Source organism: Larus michahellis, chromosome 5 (genome assembly GCF_964199755.1).
Source record: "Larus michahellis chromosome 5, bLarMic1.1, whole genome shotgun sequence".
NCBI classification, from domain to species: domain Eukaryota; kingdom Metazoa; phylum Chordata; class Aves; order Charadriiformes; family Laridae; genus Larus; species Larus michahellis.
In genome coordinates, this window is record NC_133900.1 from 59,179,893 (window position 1) to 59,201,293 (window position 21,401).

At 39.9% G+C, this 21,401-nt stretch overlaps 1 protein-coding gene across 7 annotated transcripts in view; it reads left to right on the forward strand.

The window, feature by feature from the left end:
• C5H4orf50 (chromosome 5 C4orf50 homolog) overlaps positions 1-21,401 on the forward strand; it is an 83,873-nt gene that overhangs the window by 13,140 nt on the left and 49,332 nt on the right. For all 7 annotated transcript variants that reach the window (XM_074587549.1, XM_074587550.1, XM_074587551.1 and 4 more), the window contains 6 exons: positions 791-937; positions 4,392-4,568; positions 6,808-6,864; positions 7,248-7,430; positions 18,941-19,183; positions 20,290-20,700. In XM_074587549.1, the coding sequence (XP_074443650.1) occupies positions 791-937; positions 4,392-4,568; positions 6,808-6,864; positions 7,248-7,430; positions 18,941-19,183; positions 20,290-20,679 (1,197 nt within the window). In that variant the 3' untranslated portion in view covers positions 20,680-20,700. The remainder of the gene's footprint in view (positions 1-790; positions 938-4,391; positions 4,569-6,807; positions 6,865-7,247; positions 7,431-18,940; positions 19,184-20,289; positions 20,701-21,401) is intronic.

Consider the following 21,401-nt stretch of genomic DNA (forward strand, 5'->3'; position numbering starts at 1 on the left):
CTTGCAATTTGAACATGAACGTGATCATTTAGTTTTTATTTATTTTTTTAAAATCTGATTAACTTGTGTCCTTCTAATCCTTTTATGTGTTACAAGAAGTAGCGTGTTACACCACCTTCCTCAGTTTACTTAAAAGAATGTGAAGCCTTTGCTTTCACAAGAGACAAGAAATGATCTGTCATATGAGGGGAAAAGCTTGCTGTCAGGCAACTGGCTGATATACTGAGTGTTTTTTTTGTGGTTTTGCTGTTGCTTTTTTCAAAAACTACAGTTAATGTATATAAGTGGAGAAAATGCATCCTAGAAAAAATATAAAGGTGAATATATGGAGGCGCTTTTTTTTTCCTCCTTTGCATTTTTCATTTTTGACGTTTCTCAGGAAGACTTTTTGCCCCCAGCTGATAAAAATCTTACTTTCCATTTGCTCTGAGGGCTTTCAAAGATGTAATCTCTGAAACGGTGAGTGCATTCACCACTGCTTTTTTTAGCTTTATTCAGAATACTCAAGGTACCTTCAAATTTAGAAATCAATTTAAAAATTAATCTATTTTTCTGCATAGCTCTAGTTAGATATGTTTCCATAGGACTTGCTTTAAGAGTCTTACTAATTTCTTATAATAAGATTATAGTGTATTGTGTAATTCCATTTATTTTAATCAATTTACAAAAATTTAAAACTTGTGGTGCGGAGATCAGACTCAAGACCACGGTTGTAAGGTGGTATTGAGAAATGATACCACTGCTAGACTAATTGTACTCAGTAATTTTGCTTTTTAATTCTTCCCATTAGGCTCAGAAGTGGTACAGGGAACTTGGCTTTGCCGAAACAAGATATGAAGAAATCAAAACTCGTTTGACGCAGGCTCTCTCAGAATTAGACCGTCTTAAACAAGAAGTGGGGGACAAAATGCTTGGAAAGCACAACTGCAAATTGATGGTATGTACATAAATGGCATGGATAAAAGCATATTCCTTTGGATGGAGTGTTTTGTAGGCAGAGACAACCATTATTGTTATTTGCAATAGATTTGAAGCAAGCACAGTGCACCTAGAACCACTGGAGCTATAAATTTGAAAGTAAGCAGATATTTTGCAAGGCAGACTATCTGTCTGTCAGATACTCTGAAGTCTGGGCTCTGCGTGGGCATTATAGACACCTCCATTTTTTTGGAGGGCTCTTGTCCTGCTCTCTCTAGCCAGAGTCATTTTCTGAAGCAGGGATTTTCAGGTGGCCTTCATGAAAGGTGTTTCCCTTCTGCCTTTCCCGCTCCGTGGTTGGAGAAGTCTCCAGTGTTTCCAGTATTTGCCCTTTGAGTCTTCTAGCCCTGAGTACTAGATTTGGAAAGGCAAAATGAAGCTGTGATGCTGGACATTTTGTGGAGCAGCTACCACTGTGAATGAGTGGTGGGTGGTGTGGATTAATGTGGAGTCAAAGGCTATAACTGATGCATGCAGCCCAAATGTGTATCCCCAAAATCCAGGAAATCTTTCGGTCGCATGGGGGAGAGAAGGCTTCATTGGAATGTATCTATATCACATAAATTCTGGATTTGCCTTAAATGGAAGCTTTTTGGATTTTCATGTGGCTCTGTGTCTTGATAAAGTTTTTGTGGATTCCACCAAAACAAAGTGTTTTATGGAAAAATTCTAATTATTTAATAATTTCCTGGAAGCAGCTTTCATAAAGACTTTTCAACTAGCCCTGAAATTATTTCTGTCCTTGACAGGAAAACTGTGAAGAAGAAATATGCAACTTTTATCAGCTGGAAAAGCAATTTTGTAGCAATCTACAACTTTTGCAAGTTTAGTTTGAACAGGTTAGATAGATATGGCTTTGGAAGAACACAAAAACACATTCTGGAAAACTTATTTTTCAGTTAGTTGTCACCCTTGTTCAGAAGTGCTTTTCATCCCACAAAGTTATTAATAAACTCTGATACAGTAAATCACAATAATTTCTGGTTTTGCCTGTTCTGAAGTTATTTTTCTGGAAGACGTCTGTCTATGACGGTTGAAAGAAGTGAATATGTGAGCATTCTGGACCTAGAACCCGAGGTTAGGAGGTCTTTGAGATGTAATATGTTTTTTAGGCATGCCTTTTAGGACTTTGCCCATAGCTTATGTTCTACAGCCCCCAGTGCCCAAGGATCCTAGTTCTCAGCCAAGACTCGAAAAGGCTGTCATGGTATTATTCATTGCAAGTAAAAGAGAGCTAAAATAACATGCTCCAAGATTACTGCTAGGACTCTTTGTTTCACTTTCCTGCTAACATAGGAAACACAATTTAGCATAAGAGCATTTGGGGAAATTTTCTAGGATGTTCAGGCAGCCTTCAGAATCATGGTGCTGTAGTAGGAGGTAGGAGAGGTATGTGGATGAGCAGGAAGGGAGCAGGATACTATTTACAGCTTTGAAAATTAATACAAGAGTTTTCCATGAAATGCACACAGCGAATAAGGTGCCAGGCTTTCTCGGTGAACTGCTGACTCCTGTCATGACCTGGAGACAAAAAGTCATGTTATCTCTCATTTTTCTCATTGAATTTTTAGACAAGCACAGTGCACACAAGAAGAGGAAGATTTATTTTTATTTTTAGTGTTTAGGCACCAACTTCAAAGACTAGAGATCTTGCCAGGTAAAAATACACTGAGTTAAACGCTACATTTTTGTTATTTCCCATCCGCAGCTGCTGGGTCCTTCACCCTTCTGGAGCTTGACTGCACAACCAAATGGTAGCTGTTAACTGGGACATCTGACAGAGTGATCATAAATAAACCTTGTATGCCTCATTTATGCTTTTAAACTACAGAAAACTGCTAGCAGGTCAGCAAAATGCAAAAGGAAAGAGGAAAGCAATTTTTTATTTCACAGCCTCTTTTTCCATTAAGCATCTTCAGCTAAGGAGTGTTTCCATTTATTATTTAACATATTTTCTGTGTGGGAAAAACGATGATGAGGAAAATACTATGTCTCAGACTCATCCTCAGGCTTTTGTCACAGCAACCCTGTTCTAATCAATCTTGATGTGTCCAAAAGTTGCTATTGTTCTTTTCTCTTAACACAAGAGGGAGCCAAAAAGTTTGGTACAAAGCATGCGCGACTTGCTTAAATGCTGTGCATAGAGGACTTGCTTCATTAGGAAGAACAATATGAAAAGGTCATATTTCTGTTTTTATCTGTGTTGCAGTGATGTGTCTCAGGCAGAGTGGTGTGATCGATGACTTCAGTTTGCTGTTTTCTATGAAATGGTGCCTTCAGTATGTTGTAGTCACCAAGGGTGTCAAAGTTGGAAAGGCTGTCAGAAAGCAAAGGAAAATTTAACTGTGTTGTTGTACATCACAGCTGAATATTACCTCTTCTCTCAGTTGTATCAATGTTAATAACCATTAGAATCAAACCCTCTTCCTGCATGTTTTGTCAGAATGTCATATGGTTTTACCGCAGTATATCGTAGGTCTGACTCGAATTTTTAGCTTAATCACTGAAATGCTTAATCTTTTAGACTCGCTGATATAACGTGTTATCAGAAATGTTGAGCAGCTGTGTGTATCAACTCAATATTTTTTTGAATATAAATTCACAATAGCGTAAGTGTTTTCCACAAGACTTTCTTCACTCTCAGATTCTCCTCATTCTTAATCTATGTGTTTAATCTGACAGTGTCACTTCTAGGAGCTGACTTTATGGTGCTGTCCGTCAGTCTAAACTTTTCACTAATCCTTTCAATCTAAATGCATGCAATAAAAAAAAAAAAAAAAAAAAGTCAGACGTGGGTGAGGAGGAGTTAAATTCAGAAGCTCCTCCTTCCACTTGTTCTGTACTACTATTGCTACATTTTAACGTAATAAATATTTTCTTTTTAAATATTTTTGAAATTTACATTTAAAATCTGATTAGTATTATTAATAATCTTCCAAAACACAAATATAACTGGGAGAGCAGAGTTTGCTCTCTGAGATAAATATATGTAGAGAAACAAGGGGCGTGTTATATAGCAGTTGGAGCGGGAGACTGGGGACTTTTGAGTTTTATTCTCACTGTGTGACCATAGGTTGGTCACTTATTCTGTCTGTGTCCCAGTTTCCCCAAATGTGAAATTATTGCAATGCAATACTTACCTTGAAGGAGTGTTGTGAAATCCCAGTCCTACACCTGCTCTCACAGGGGATCAAGAACTCCTTGCTCATAAACAATTTTAAGATTTGTGCAGGATGTTAGTGCTAATATGTTTATGAAGGTTTGAAGTCATACGTTTTACATCAGATTTTTCTTTTTTTGGCATACAAGGTAGGCATGTATATTGATTGAGATTTTTGTGCTTTAAAACACGATTGAGAATATTTTCATTATTTTGTACACCTCATTTGATAATTTGTGTATTTGCTCTCTAGCCTGTGCACAATGTGGAATATGCCCAGGAAACAGAGGAGAATAAAATAGCTAATAAGAGATTACAGCAGCAAGTGCTGACCTTGAAAGCCCAGCTCAGGGACCAAGCTGCATTACAAAATCAGTTTCATGACCTGCAGAATGAAGTGGAACTCCTTCAGGCTCAGCTATGTGAAAAGGTATATTAAAGCTGTTTTCTGTCTGCTTAAGTGGGTGAACAAATCTGAGTTTAGGCTTCAGATTCTACCCCTTTTTTCTCAAAGGAGAGAACCAAAATAGTCTTCTTTCCTGGGAATGAATCTGAGGATAATTAAATGGTTTACAGGCATATAGAAGTACCCCTGACTTCAGAGAAATAAGGAAAAGATATAAACCGCCTGGGTGGCTGATGTGGTGAAAAGATGATAGACTGTAATAAAAGTTGCTGCCAGTCCCTGCTATAATCCCCGCAGTGTAATGCAAGCAAAGGAGTGCTGGAATTCTTTAAGGAGCCACCTCCTTGGCTTAAATTGTCAGGATTTTTAACATTCTCGATTCTCTGTATCAGATTAGGAAACCCAGTGAGCTAGTGATAGAATTTTGATAGAGTTTTTTCTAACTTTTTTTGATCCAGCTGCTAGGGTTACACGTTAAGAGTTTCATTAACACATTTTCATTGGGGACGTGGTTTGTATTTTTATTGGCATAGTTGTTCTGGTGAGAGCCCCCGTGTATACACAAGTATAATTGCATGAGCAGTTTTTACACTTGTGCATTGTATTTCACCTGGCAAACCAGAGCAGGTGCAGTCATTAACATTTGCACAGCTACTGCCTTGTTGTGTGACTAGAACTGCTCACCTCTTAAGTGGAAACAAATTTCTGCTAGAACTTTTTTCCCCTTAGAATTTGTTTCCTATTTCTTTGGAAACTATTTTTTGAAAAGGCATGATAGTTACAGTGTGAGCCAAATTGGAACTGCCCATCATACTCTGAAACAAATAATGAATGTCATTTTCTCAATAATATTCTTCATACCCTTGTACAATGTGTAGAACATGCTTCTATCTTTCCTCTGAAATACAAGAGATGATTTTCTTCTCCCTACTGGGCACAAGTTTCATCCTACTTGCTCCATGGTAACTCCACCTATTCTAGAGTTTGGGGTCTGGGGTTTTTTTTCATTTGTTTATTTTTGGGGGCAGGGTGGGGTTTGTTTTGTTTGGGTTTTTTTTCCCTAGCCTTATTGTGTGCTGTGATTTGCTTTAAAGCAGTCCTGTAACAGAGGGTTAGTGGCTTCCCTCAGGCGTTGGTTAGGATGCCCCTTAGTGGAGGTAAAATGAAAATCTTTTGTAGCTTCTGGTGTCTGTAGTGATGGATGGTGCAAATCAGATGGTAGGTGGGTAAAGGATGAGACGTGTTATCCATATAAATGGGCAGCTCCTAATTGTTCTATTGCATTGGCAGAATGTTTTATTCCATGCCTCATCAAGAATTGAATGTCACCAGGGACCTACTGCTAGGTTTTTTCTTGTTCCCCCAGTGCTAGTGCAATGTAAAGACATGTCTCTCCTGTCCTACCTACTCTGTTTCTTCCCAAGCCCACAGTTTATTAGCTGAGGACCATGTGACCTCTTTCAGCATAACTGAATTTTCATAAAGGGAATCTTCTGGTGCATATAATATACTTACTGTAGGCTTTATAGAAACGCAAATTGTCAAGCAAAATGAATGCAAAGGAATCTGTACTTTATTGCCAAATAATACTGTATTGATTCGTAATAGAAATTACCTGGCAGGATACTGTATTTTTTCTGCATAATCAGAAAGCAAGTTTCCCAAGAATAATAAACATTTTATTCGTAAAGTACAGACTAGGTCATCTGGCTCACCTCCTAATAGAAGACGTGCATCGATCGTGTCAGAGTAGAAAGTTGTTGATGTTCACATTTGAGAGCCTGCCATGGAATACGCATTTAGAAAATCCCTCCTTGTTTCTTGCATAATATAGATATATATGATATAGATGTAGATAGATATAGATAAGAAAGGAAAAAACCTTTCCCCAAAAGGCTATTTTGAAAGATTCACAGAGTAAATGGGAACATGAGTTCATAATGAAGGATACCAAGTCTTTAAAATGATGCTGCTTTGAAGAAATAACCTCACTGATAAGGGGCTCCATCTAAAACCATCCAAAAGCATTTGGTAATACACAAGACCACCATTAATGCTAGTAGGACAGCGTTTGTGTGACTGGGCAGGTCCATGTCCATATACAAGCAACTCCTTACACTGCTTCATCGTGTTTGTGATACAGGATCACACAAATACGCGAAGTGCCTTGGAAGTCAGGCCTAAAACGAATAGCAAAAAACTGCTACAGTATTTTAAAATGACTCTTGAATAAATTAATGCAGAATGTTTTTTAACCTTTCAGGAAAAAGAACTTCAGAAGAGAAAGTCTGAAGTGAAGCTGACACTAGCTCCTCTGAAGGTACTCTTATTTTCCTGAAAGCTGATGTAGGACCTGCACAGGGGTGTATCCCTTTGCTTGCGGGCTTCTGTGTGTCTGCCTGCCTTCTGCAGCTGCCCCTGACTTAGCTTTAGGCTTTAGGTAAAGGCTTGCTGACGTTATTGGTGACATATATGCTACTTTTTAGCCTGTCAAAAGGGGGACCTCTCATACGGAAAGGGAACATCTCTTTCCGGTTTACCTGTGCGCACGCAGGGTGCAGAGGCACCTAATGGCCTAGAAACACAGGAATGGCAATCTATAGCTTTGGGTCAAAACTTGTGAAATTACAGATCAGACACAAAAAATAATCTTGCAGTCTCAACAGGGAGTGAAATCGATGTATATGTGTTCATGCCACATAGGCTAAGCTGGCTTGCCTCACCCGCAAGTGCCAGGAAAGGAACAGCTTCATTATGAGGATGCATGACGAATTTCACAGGCGAGGAATTATTAACTCCACATTTGATGAAAAGGTGAAAAACTTGGTGAATGACATGACTCTGGCAGAGTACATGGTCGCTTTTACACCAATGTGTGATCAAGAGGTAAGTGTTTGTACTTGTAGGATCCTTCCATTTCCACTATTGTATTAAGTCAGTGATTTATTTAGTTTTAAAGTGCTTAGTGAGACTCAATGTGTAGTTATAAAATATATTTCAGCACTTAATATAAATAGTGCGTCAGAAAATTCAGTGGACTTGGCTGTTTTACTGCTGGTTTAGTCAAGGTTTAAATCTTCTGGAGCTTATCACAAAGTACATTAGTGCTCCATGCAAAAAACATTTCCCTGATATTTTGGAAAGTACCATAGCGGATAATGCAGCACATATTATTCAATTTCAATTTAAATATGAATTTTGCATTTTCTTCCTGCAAAATGCATCATCTCAGATTTCTGAAAAAATCAGAAAAAAAGTTTCCCACGTATCATTTTACGATTTAAGTCATCTCAGCGAATGCTCGTATTTAAAAAGAAATTGGTTAGTTACATTTTGCTGGCAAGATTAAACTGGTTCCAGTAGGATACACTCTGCTTCACACCTGGTTATATTCAACATTATCATTAATAGCTTGGATGCCTGGAATATACTTCATATTTTTGGAGTAGCACCTACTTGAAGACATTCTTAAGGACAGGAATCTGAATCTGGCAACCTGGAGAAACAGGAGTATCCTTGCCATACTTCAGTAACCTTCAAACAAGCTCTTTTTTCCCCTTTGATTTTCTCTCTCTTATTATTTTAAACAAAGCCTGTAAAAATGCCCAAACAACATTTGGTAATGTCTATGTCAAGTATACTCAAGTAGAATCTTGCTGGTTATAAGGGAGGGAAAATATGTATTTTGTGTTACACATTTGTAAAATATTGGGAAAGTGGCTGCCTACCACAGCAGGACACTGAATGTAGGTTCATACTATGTTTTGTACTTCAGCCAACACAATGCACTGCAAAATGAATGCTTTAAAATAATTTATTTTTTAATGGCACTGACATCTATTTTTCATGAGCAGAAGTAAAGATGCATAGAATGGGCATATAGTATAGTAAATCCATAGGACTATTTGACTGATTATTTTGCAGTTTTACACACAGCGTCGTATTCTGTATCACTGAAGAAGCTTATTCTTGTAGTGTTATTGAGTGTTGCAAGCTATCACTCAATCATACTTGTTTCTGTGGCAAGAATTAATTTAACTGCATGTTAAAGAAAAGGTAGATTGATTCTTCAAGGTAAATAGCATTCAAATTTAGGAAAATAAACAAGAGTTTGCTGGTTCATAAATATATCTTTTTATTTTTATTTTGCTTGTCTTCTACTACCTTTGTTTCACTCAACCTTTTTTTGTATGCTTTGGGGTTTTGTATGCTTCGGGTTTTATGTGCCTATATGTCTACATATGCCATCGACCTATCATGAGCAGCACTGTCATTATAAGATGAAAAGGCAGTGTGGTTGCAGGATGGGACAGGATTCTGTGTCTGGTTCTGTCTCCTTTGAGTATGTCAAGTCTGGGTCCACCACTGTCTCGCCCAAGCTCACATTGAGAATGAATGTTTTATGTGGCAGCAGTTAGTAACTCATCTGTCAGAAGGGAGATAATACTTCACCGCCTTCAGACGTTTTCTCAGACGTTGCTGTGATAAATGAGCATTAGTGTAAAGCTTCCCAATACAATAAATATCAAAATACTGGTCACACTCACACTGTCTCCCTGAATGTCTAATTATCACAAAACTTAGCAGCTCCAAGAGAAGAGAATTAGATTGAATCTGTATTCTGACGGCCAGTGAGTTCATTTGCAACGTAGGAGCCCCACATTCAACTCCCTGCTTCAATAGATATTTAGCTATTCATGCTAAGTGGAGCACAAACCCCTTCCCATAGTACCCAGCACCGTAGTGGCCAGAGGCCTCACTTAGGCTCAGGCACACTGGGACTGAAGCCTGGTTTTTTTGGTCATGCAGAGAACAGACTGGCTCTTGCTGGGCAGCTTGACACTGAGCTTCAGACCATTCCGGTCTGTGTTAAGTAATTCCATGTGCAACAGGGGAAACCTTTCCTGTCAAGGCAGATCTGAATGATCCCATGAAAAATTTAGGTTTCCATGGATCCAATGGAAAGCATTTGGGTGAGAAAATGTCCAAGTGTCACTACTCCTAATTTAATAAATTATGGTTACAATTAAAAAGAAGAGAGACCATTTCGTATTCATGTGATATGTTCCTTTGTTTTTAAAAATCCTGTACTGAATTCTGTAGACATGTGTTAAACTGAACTGACTTTTCATCTTTGGGGATTCATTTTTTGTGTTTCAACTCTTATTCTCACTGGAATTCACATCTCAGATTCCAGAGCTATGCCCAGCTTTTACTTACATGAAAGTCCTTTGAAAGCTCCTTCCCTTCCTTCCCCTCAAATTTCACTTCTAAATCATTTCTAACATTTGAACACTTCCGGAGAAAACCTGGTGGATCAATGCTGCCTCCCCTCCCCCCCCCACCTTCTTTCCTAAATTAAAGATTTGCAATTGGCTTTATTCATTTCTGGACCCAGTGACAAATGGAAGCCTGTTACACACTGGCAGCAGACCTGCCTGCTTTGGCTTGATGATGAATTTCAACCGCGAGAGTGCAGTGATGCACGAAGGGCTGATCCAGAGCCCTTTGAAGGGAAAAGGGACTCTGTATTCAATTCAGGATCTGGGCTTTTGTAGTTTGTTAAAAAACTTTTTGTCTGGTTCTCAGCAGAAAATATGTCTTAAAATTCTGTTAAGAACTCTTTTTCCATCTCCACTGTGTTAGAATTAGATGTAGATTAGATAGATCTACCCTAGCTGTGCACTAGGAAGCTCCAGCTTCTGTGGAAGGCTTATGGGCATCAACAAGTTACTCACGCTTAAAGACAAAAGTGAGCTTCAGTTCTTTGCCTGTTCAGGACACAACAGATGGTTGCTCATTCCCTTCTGTTTGCCAGAAATGTTTTCTTCCTAATACTCATCCCCATTAAAATACTAAAACACAAAGAGAGTGTGATGCAAAACCAATCATCTTTGGAGCTTCTTTTCAGACTTCCCTTTCAGTGTTCAAAACTTTGTTCTCAGATATGATAAATCACTCTTGTCCCAGTGGCTTTATCTTGCTGATTTGCACTAACTCAAAACTTCAAATCAGTTCAGTTTAGCAGAGCAGCATGCATTTTCAGTTTTGTTATTCTGGATTATTTTCCCAGTCCAGTGTTACATGCAAATGTTTTTGATTGAGAAATAAAATTTGCTTGAATCATGTAATACCTCATGATTTTGTTCCAGGAGTGTACTTTTCACTGAGGCCAGATATACACTGGAGTAATCTGTTCAGAAAAGCCCATTTTTCTTCTCTTAATATTCTTTCAAATCCCTGTAAAGAGAACTAGATTTTGAATGACTTTTCCTGCTATGAAACTGTTCACCATGAAGCTCTTTAATTGTAATTTAGTTTAAGTAAGAAATTTAGTGTAGTTCAATTTAATTTTAGTTTGGTTTATCATAATAAACATATACTATTGCACAGGAGGGGTTTTATTTCAATTCTTTTTCATCCAAAGAAAACACCTATTTCACTGCAGTGAAAGCAAAAATTGTGTGCAGGATAGTGAAAAAAAGCTTCATCATGCCTGCCTCTCAATTTTGAAAAAAAATAACCTTTTGGGGAGCCATAGGAATGACAATGTATGTCCAATATGGGTTAGAAATTTTTGAAGGCATGAAGAAGTTAATTTCTAAGCCTTTGTCTATATTTTCCTTTTTGAAGAACTAAACTGAGAAACCATTGGAGCCCCTTGTAGAGACACGGTAATAAATTTGAGCAACTGACATAATTAAAACCTTGTCTTATTTTGTGTTTGGAAAATGAAAAGCACGTGTCTGAAGAGGACATCCTAGGGACAAGGGCTGCCTCCAGTGGGTGCACATGGCACTCAACACAGTGCCATAGCTGGGATTCACATGCCCAATGTCAGGCACAGAATATGTGGCCGTTTTTGGCCTTTTATCGTGTCCCATTTTAATCATCCTCTTTTAAATTCTGATTTATTTTTTTTTTTCAATGAGAAAGGCCTTTTCCTTGTCTTTCTTTTCTTGCTGTTGTAGAATTAATCATGGACATTATTAACAGTGGTTGTTTCTCTGCCTTTCCCAGTGGGAAGTACACAGGACAGCATTCATCCACTGTTGTTAGACATTCAGGTTCACTGAACAGCTAACAAAAAGGACTAGGACTGAGATTTGCAACTGGTTTACTTGGGTTGGTAACAGTGGGAAGCAAGAGAAGGTGCTTCAGATAACTAATAGGAAATGTGAAAGAGAAGGCTCCAAATTTTTCTGAATTTAGGTGTCTACTTGCAGTTTAAGAAACAGGCTTTACCCAGTTTGACGAGCCTGGAGATGAGGCTGTGCCCATGCTACTTTTGATATGTTAGAGAACCACACAGAGGAGCAAGAGAGCTTGACTTGACCTTCACCTGAGCTCATCCCAGCCAGTGCAGCTGTGCAGCATTTTGGGGCCTTTTCTCTCTCTTTCGGGACGTGTGTGGAGAAGCAGGAGTATGTTCAATTCTTTCCCTCAAATGACTGAGCCAAAGTGTCCTGGTTTTATGTCAACAGCCCCTGTGCAGATGACTGATGGCTGGTATGGATAATGCTGCTGTACTCGTTCACTTCAGTTTGTCTTGGCTGGAAGGCTTTGACTTGATGATAGATTTTATATGCTCTTTCCATAGCAGATCTGAAACCATTGTCGCTATTTGCCCCCATTTTTCAGGGCTGAGAGGGAATTTGTGCAAGGAGTATAGGGACAAATGGTAGTGCTCTTTATTGCTTTTCATGGAGTCATCTTAAACCTTATGGATGGGAAGCTCCAGGCAAAGAATGTGTCCAGTGTAGTGAATTATTTGTTTTGCAGAATAGGGAATAAATGTGCAGAACAGTATAGCTTAATCCTCCTTTGTATCAGGGGATTTCTTCTGAGATACTTCCTGGTGGAACAATGATTTGTGCTTTTTTTTTTCTCCCCCACCCCCTGCCCCCTTCTACTCATTTCTTTGCAAGAAACCACTTACCGCTTTCCAGTGAATCATATTTGAAGGAAACAGGCCTGAAATAACATTCTGTGATGCTCTCCTTAAAATGATTTGTGCATGACTGGTGAGATCAGAAGCTTTTCTGGCACTGAGGGTGAGATATAGTTCATGTTTGATGTCAGTTTTTCAGACAATCACATCCATGGTGCTTCTTTTCATAGTTAGTGGAGAGAAAAAGTTACTTACAAGGAGGTATCCTGCCTATTTTAAGTATCTGCTTTAGATAAGGTCGGAGGAGTTGGAGAAGCTGGATTCCATCGATTGTGAAGCAGGCCAGGAGGAGATATGCTTCGGTCAGATGAATTTCTCCCTCAAAGGGGAGAACAAGTTTAACTTTGGGGTTTCATTCTTTTGGGAACAATGTTAATCAACACCAAGGGAACTTTCAAGACAAAGTTTTTTGCAGGGAGACAATTCTTTTTCTGACATTATAGAAAATATGACTTGAATCATTGGAATTCCAAGGGGATGAAAGAGAGGAGATGGTGATTGTTATTTAGTAATTTTTTTAAAGAAGGGTAAAATCCATATGTTAGTTTTGACCTTCAGAAAGATTATTAAAAATACTGAAGGGTATAAAATACAGATTAAAAGCAGGTAAGGGCAGCCTGGCCTTTCCAGTGGAATAGCTGATAAAGCTGTTCAGTAATTGTGTAAATGGCTGTTTGTACAGAGGGTAGCTCAAGAATTTGTAGTGTCTGAGGAGATGGTACATACTCAAGGTTTTAAAGTAAAACAGAATTTGGTTTACAAAGATTTAGATCTGTTTCCTGACTGCGTACATAATACAGATATTTTAGCAGAGGTTTTTGCTCTAATTCATGGCCAACAGTGTGCGTTTGTCTAGAACAGTAAATGCAAATAGAGTAACTGCCTTGCTTAAAAAAAGCAAAGCTTTAAAAATTAACCTTTCTTTATTTTCTGATAGATGGTAGAATTTAGAGTAAGATAAAATGTGCGGTTAAAAATATCTAGATGAATTAAAACATTTTATTCTTATCTTTGATACCACTGTCTTTTTATTTTTGCAATGTTGGGGGAAGGTGATGTGGTTTTATTTTAATGTCAATAATTTCTAGAACTTGGCAGTATGCAAGTTTACACTTCTTCAAGTTTGGTGGAATATCACTATATTTTCTTCTCTTCCTGGGTGGGGTAATTTGTGGAAACTTGAGAGGAAAGCAAAAAATATCAAAGGAAAACAGAATCAATAGTGTAAAAATAATTTAAAAAAAACAAAAACAAAAAAACCCCAAAATCCCAATGTCTGGGCATTGAGGCAAAATGCAGGATTTTTGCTTAGCTACACCCATAGTACTGTAGAAAATATGATCTTTAGTGTTTCACAGAGTCTTATGAAACAGTGATGACAAAGCCTTTTTGAGAGAATCAAACCAGCTTTCAAATGTAGTGCAGACCATCCTGTGAAAACTTCATCAGTGTGGCAGCAGCTTCACTCCCCAGGGTTTGCACTAACCCACCTTTCTACTGAGTTTCACTACTATGGCTGCAGAATTCGGTCACCCAAGAAGCAAAAGAGTTTGTGGGTTGAACAGTTGAAGGAAATAGAAGGAAAGGACAGATCCTGCAAGGATGTTATTTGTCTAGAAATGAAATGTTCCAGTGTCACAGCTTTGATTTGGTGCTGTGTTTTTTCCGGTAGCTTTACCAGCTCTCCTGCCTCCGAGGAGGACAGCGATTGGCCTTTGCATGGGTCATTGAGCTCCAGAACTTGTTCTGCTCCTGCTGACTGTCATCTATCAGCAGGGATGCCTCTAACTGTGCTTCCTGTAGTGAGGAAATTCTCGTTGAATAATTTTAGATCCAATCTCTTCATGCCTCAAAACATTTCAGTGCTGCCCTTTGTAACCCCTCCATCACTTTCAGCCAGCCGGCATTTTTGTGAGTGCTGGGGAGATACTGCACTCATAACCTTGGTTGGAAACAAAGGACTTCTGAAGCTGCCTTTGGCTTCTGTTATTATAGGGTAACGTCCAAATGTATAGCTTTCACTTTCCAACTGATCTATGCCTGTGATGTTAGGATGTGATTGGGTATTCATGCCACCCTGCCTAAATAAATGCTCCAGCCAGATAGTGTCGCAGGCTCCCTCTGTAATCAGTGTAGAGAAAATCTCTTAAGGGAAGAGCAGCAATCGAAATTATGTGCCCAAAGTTGGTCAATATGAGTGGTCCTTCCGTTCCTGGATGTCACTGTCTTGTTCCCTGGCCTGAAGTAAATGAGCCAGGTGGTAGCTGCTCCTGGGGCGTGTCTCGTGTCTCAGCTGGCCAGACATGCTTGTCTTTGGTACTTTTAACAGGACCAATGGCCAGAATTCAGCAGCATTTGTTCCCTCCTCTCATGGTGGGGATCCAAGAACAGAAGGTGAAATGGGATCAAAGGCAGTGTTCATTGCTTGCATTTAGCACTCATGTTCTCTCACGTGGTGTATCCTGGGGAAGGGTCCATCCTGCAGCACACTGGACCTAGAGACAGACTGACACAACCCACCCTTCTGTCCTGATGGGCTGAGTACCCGTGTGGTGGAATTGCAAGACACACGCTTCAGGGAGCCCATGAGCTTTGAGGGTCATTCTGCAAGCAGGAAATGAGAGTGGTGAGCTGTTTCAGGTCTCAGCCAGATGTACACGTCAACAGCTGGGATTCAGTGTCACCTCCAAGGCTATGGGACAGTGCAGTCCCACTGATACCTGTACGCTCTAACCCTGGCATCAGAGCTGCTTTTGAACTGCTTGCAAACAGCATGGTTGCCATAAAACTCCACTGTCATCGCTCCTGCAAGATTTCTTTTCTTGGCAATAGCAACAGCTTACACACTGTACATTCTTCTTCATGCTGTCATAGAACTGTATTTTGATGCATGAGCTTGTCAATAAATTCTCATCTTTTTGGGGGGTCACCAGAGCAACCTTACACCACTATAGCATTTCAGAATCCTGTGGTTTTTATTTTTTTTAATGGACGCAACTGCTGTAGCTAATGCTCATTAGAGCTGTAGAGAGGAAAAATAATTTATTATTTTAAGCAATTCTGCAAATCTGCATTTCTGGAGCTTTTGCAAAAGGACTAGTGACAATGAGGTGATAACTCGTAATCAGATGTATAGATTTTTGAAATACATAAATAACTTTTTAAAAACTCAAAGGCTGAAACTGTGATTAACAATCTTAAATTTGTTTTTCTGTGCAATTGCAAGAAAAAATGAAACATTGATCCTGTAGCTTTAATAAATCTGTATTTGGATGATAAAATGCTACTGCCTTGTGATAGTCATTTACGTTCAGGGAGATTTTATTTTCCTGCTTGCAAGTGTTATGAGAAGGTGCATAATTAAACAGCTGCCATTTCTCTCTAAATTTGGCTTCAGTTTAGTGAAGATATTCAAGAAAGATAATGTTTGCTGTGGTGTTAAAATTGATTTGGAGGTGAAATAAGATCAACTGAATTCATATTATTTTGATTCACAGTAGGAGGATCTGGATGAGAGTTCATGCAGTTGAACTAATATGCTTTTGAAGTCCATTCAGCTTAATTTTTTTGAGCGCACATAGGTACAAAAACCTGAATTTGTTGTGTAGTGTGGAGTGAGAGAACATGCATGTGAAAGAATCATGTTAGAAATTTTGAGATTCTTCAAGAGGGGAACTAACATTATGCATTTTTTTAAAGTAGTATCTTTTTCTATTTTTTTTTTCCTGGTTTTTCTTCATATCCAGTTGCAAATTCTGTCTGTAGCTAAAGCTTAGAGACTTTTTTTGTTTTGAGGAATCATAGAATCATAGAATTGTCAGGGTTGGAAGGGACCTTAAAGGTCATCGAGTTCCAACCCCCCTGCCATGGGCAAGGACATCTCCCACTAGATCAGGTTGCTCAGAGCCCCATCCAGCCTGGCCTTAAAAACTTCCAGGGATGGGGCTTCCACCACCTCCCTGGGCAACCTGTTCCAGTGTCTCCCCACCCTCCTGGTGAAGAGCTTCTTCCTAACGTCCAGTCTGAATCAGCTCATCTCTAGTTTTAATCCATTCCCTCTAGTCCTACCATTATGCGACATCCTACAAAGTCCCTCAGCAGCTTTCTTGTAGGCCCCCTTAAGATACTGGTAGACCACTATAAGGTCTCCTCGGAGCCTTCTTTTCTCCAGCTGAACAACCCCAACTCTCTCAGTCTGTCCTCATAGGAGAGGTGCTCCAGCCCTCTGATCATCCTTGTGGCCCTTCTCTGGACACATTCCAGCACGTCCATATCTCTCTTGCAGTAGGGGCTCCAGAATTGGATGCAGTACTCCAGGTGGGGTCTCACGAGAGTGGAGTAGAGGGGGAGAAACACCTCCCTCGACCTGCTGGCCACGCTTCTCCTGATGCAGCCCAGGATATGATTTGGCTTTCTGGGCTGCTAGCGCACACTGACGGCTCATGTTGAACCTCTCGTCTACCAGCACCCCCAAGTCCTTTTCTTCAGGGCTGCTCTCAAGCCAGTCACTGCCCAGCCTATATTGGTGCTTGGGATTGCCCCGACCCAAATGGGGAGGACCCTGCACTTGGTCGTGTTGAACTTCATGAGGTTGGCACGGGCCCCCCTCTCCAGCCTGTCAAGGTCCCTCCGGATGGCATCCCTTCCCTCCAGCATGTCAGCTGCCCCACACAGCTTGGTGTCATCAGCAAACTTGCTGAGGGTGCATTCTATGCCACCATCCATGTCGCTGACAAAGATGTTAAACAAGACCGGTCCCAGTACTGATCCTTGAGGGACTCCACTTGTCACTGGCCTCCACTTGCACATGGACCCATTGACAGCCACTCTTTGGGTGCGGCTGTCAAGCCAGTTCTTTATCCACTGAATTGTCAGTCCATCAAACCCATATTTTATCAACTTGGAGACCAGAATGTCATGCGGGACAGTGTCAAAGGCTTTGCTCAGATCCAGGTAAGTGGCGTCAGTTGCTCTCCCCTTGTTTATTGATGTTGTGACCTTCTCATAGAAGGCAACCAGGTTTGTCAGGCACACTTTGCCCTTGGTGAAGCCGTGTTGATTGTACCCAATCACCACTTTGTTATTATTCTGCCTCAGCAGTGCCTCCAGGAGGATCTGCTCCATAATCTTACCAGGCATGGGGGTGAGACTGACTGGCCTATAGTTCCCTGGTTCCTCCTTCTTTCCCTTTTTGAAAATAGGAATTATATTTCCCCTTTTCCAGTCAGTGGGGACTTCACCAGACTGCCATCACTTTTGGAATATAATAGAGAGCGGTTTAGCAACCTCATCCACCAGTTCCTTCAGTACCCATGGGTGTATCCCATCGGGTCCCATGGACTGTTCACTTTCAGGTTCATCAGATGGTGATGAACCTGATCTTCACTTACAATGGGAAGTTCTGTCCAACCCCTGCCATTGTCTTCTGTGACTCCAGGAGCGTGGCTGGAGCCCTTGCCAGTGAAGACTGCGGAAAAGAAGTCGTTGAGAACCTTGGCCTTCTCCATATCACTCGTCACGAGCTCTTCCGTTTCCTTTCTGAGAGGGCCCACACCCTCCCTAGTCGTCTTCTTACCATTAATGTACCTATAGAAATTTTTGCTGTTTCCCTTGATCTCCTTGGCTAGATTTAATTCTAGCTGAGCTTTAGCTTTTCTCACCAGGTCTCTTGCTGTTTGGACAGCTTCCTTATATGCCCCCCATTCTAGCTGTCCTTTCTTCCACTCCTTATAAAGTTTCTTTTTGTGTGATAGTGTGTCCAGGAGTTCCCTGTTCATCCAGGCAGCTCTCCTAGCACTCTTTCATGCCTTCCTCTTTGTCGGTATAGTTTGCTCCTGGACGCGGAGAAGGTGATCCTTGAATACTGACCGGCTGTCCTGGGTCCCCCTTCCCTCTAGCACTTTGTCCCATGGCACTTTGGCCAGCAGATCCTTGAAGTGATCAAAGTCTGCGTGCCTAAAGTCCAGGTTTGTAAGCTTGGAATATATCCTCCTAGTTGCCCTGAGGATCTTAAAATCTATTGCTTTGTGGTCACTGCAGCCAAGGTTATCCCTGAGCCTCACGTTGGTCACCAGCCCTTCCCTGTTGGTGAGAACAAGGTCCAGCATAGCACCTTTTCTTGTTGGTTCCTCTACCATTTGGAGGAGGAAGTTGTCATCAATGCATTCCAGGAACACCCTGGATTGCTGGAAGAGTTGATGAATGCAGAGAGGAAGAATTGATGAATGTAGAATTCCATTTTAGACAGATGCAGGAATGCTTCAGATTTAAAATAATTGGTATATTATCCTTTTTCTTATTTTGGTAAATATAGTTTCTTTACATTTAATTTCTGTGAACATTTATTGTAATGAATTCATCCAAGTGTCTTCCACTAACCCAAAATAAAGAGCCTTGGAAAACTTCATCTAGCCTGAATTTCTTAAAACAGTATTTTCTCTTGCAGATGCTGCCTCCTTCCACAGACATTTCACAGGCCAATGGACAGCCAGAGGATCGTGAGACGTGTGTCAAAGTGAATGGGATGACTGGGTCAATACCTGCAAACTCTCAGCAAGAGGTGGATAGCCTCCCTAGTTCTCGCATCGCTCCAAATGCGTATGCTGATTCTCCTATAAAATTAACAAGTCCAGAGAGGATCATAGCCTTGCATCGAGAACTAAGACAAAACCATCGCAAAAATTGCCAGGTCAGTAAAAATTTTGTCATCGTTTTTATTTTAGTGAAACTATTACTCTTGGCAGTCACTTTACAGATCATAGAGATACTTGAATGATTGCTTCCAGAGATGCACACTTGATTGTTAGTTTAAACTAGCTGAGAATAATAAATGCTTAATGCTTTTCATTATTTGTTTTCTTTCCTGTTGTTTAGGAATGGCTTGGGGCATATAAAAGTGATTTAAAATTTTTGTTTTCCCCATGGTATGCTCTCTGGTAAGACCATCTTTGAAAATTGTTGGATGTTTAAAAAAATAAAAAGTTACCATGCTGATCCTGTCCTATCTTTTTTTTTTTTTTTACTCCAATTCTTTTTTATTTCAGTGATCCAATTATTCCTATGCCCTGAAGCTCTTTATAGTAATTTCCATTAACTGCAGGAATCCTGTTAAGAACAGAGCTGATCAATTGCAATTGCATTTGTGACAGTCTGCTGCTAAACTAACCATGCAGGAGATTTCACCCTCTCTGAGACAACATAACCTCTCCATAACTGTACGGAAACAAAATTCAGGCGTGCAATTACTGGAGGCAGTTAGCTAGCGTGGTTACAAATATTACTCTACTGAATTTCATTTATACTCTTGGATTGAAATAAACGGAATAAAACGAATAAAAACATAGTTTCTGCTTTTGGCATTAATAGTCGAAAAAATCATGCAAGAGGCTGAAATATCCTTTTAGTTAAGAAATTTATCATGCAATGAAATGGCAACTCAAAATTCCAATAACATGTGAAACCTTAAATTATTTTATTTAGTCCAGGGGACATATGTGACAGTTCAAATCCTGATGGCATATAACTTTTTATGTTTGATCAATGAAAATATTGTCGTAAAAGAAAATCATTAGGGAGATCAGAATGCAAGTACTTCTTTGATTTACCTGATCTTTCTAAACCCAGGGATTTATTTTTTTTTTATCTACATCACGTGTGCTTTTATTAAATCCCAATGAGAGCACGACACAGGCCTACTGTACAATTATATGGGAAGCTACAGCCAAAATCAGCCACAACGCACAGACTAGCCTGGGACATCCAAGGTTATGTTTTCTTTTCTTCTTCCCTCCTCAGATGCCTTCAGTTGTCTCCTCCGCCTCAAACCCAAAGGCTGACTGCAACCTGCCCGTGATCCACCAGGAGGGCCCTTGGCCTCTGCTGTCAGGGATGAAGGATGCACTGGTGCCTCCGGAGCGTAGTGCTTTCTGGGCCACGAAGGGGAGGGATCGGTTGTCGAAATGTGATGATGTATTTTGGGGTCAAATAGGAAATCAGAATGCAGGTGCTATTCCCCGGGGAATGAAACAGAAAAATGCCATTATGAATAAGGCATGGCTCTCTAGAGAAAAAACAGATGGCTCAACCTCAGCTACCACAGCAAAAAGCTATTTGTCAGATGTGTTGTCAGCGAGTAATAAAGGTCGAAATCCTGTGGGGAGAAATCAGCTGCACGGGAAAGAATAAAACCTGCAGAAATAAAACAAGGTAAAGCATCTTAGCAATGTGATTTCCCCATTGTTGCAAAAGTACTAATCGTTTTATAAAACAAAGATATTTTACTAGTTAGCATGACCTAGCAACCAGTTTGAGATAACTGGAAAATTTACATGAAAAAGAGCTGTAATACTTTTTATGATCAAAATTTCTTAGAATACTTGAGGTCACTGAAACCTCTGGATTTTTCAGTAGCTGGGCGATATTCCCATTTTCTTTTCACCGCTTCTTGATGTTTTGCTTTTATTTTAACTGAGACCATGCATCAATCTATTAAATCACTTTAACTTTTATGTACAACTCATTTCTTCAGCATGCAGTGACAAGTTCTGAAAGAACATGTGGCTTGAGTGACTGTTTCCTCTGGAACTTCAGGAAATTTTGTGTCGTGGACTTCCTAGAAACCTTTTTTTTTTTGACAGGACTTGGGGATGGTTTTGCTGTTAGTGTTTCTTTAGTGTCTTGGGATTATTTTTTTTTTAATTTTATTAGTAAGTACATTTATTTTTTTTTTAGTAAGCTGACCTACAGCAGGATACTCAGTGTATCCATGTATGTGGTAGCATCTGTAAAAGAGCATCCTTCCATTGTTACTTTTAGGTAACAAATTGCAGCTTGACCGAAGTAGTTTTACTGGACGTGTTCCTGACCACTTTCTTTAGGTGACCACTTGGGCACCATGAGTACGGTTA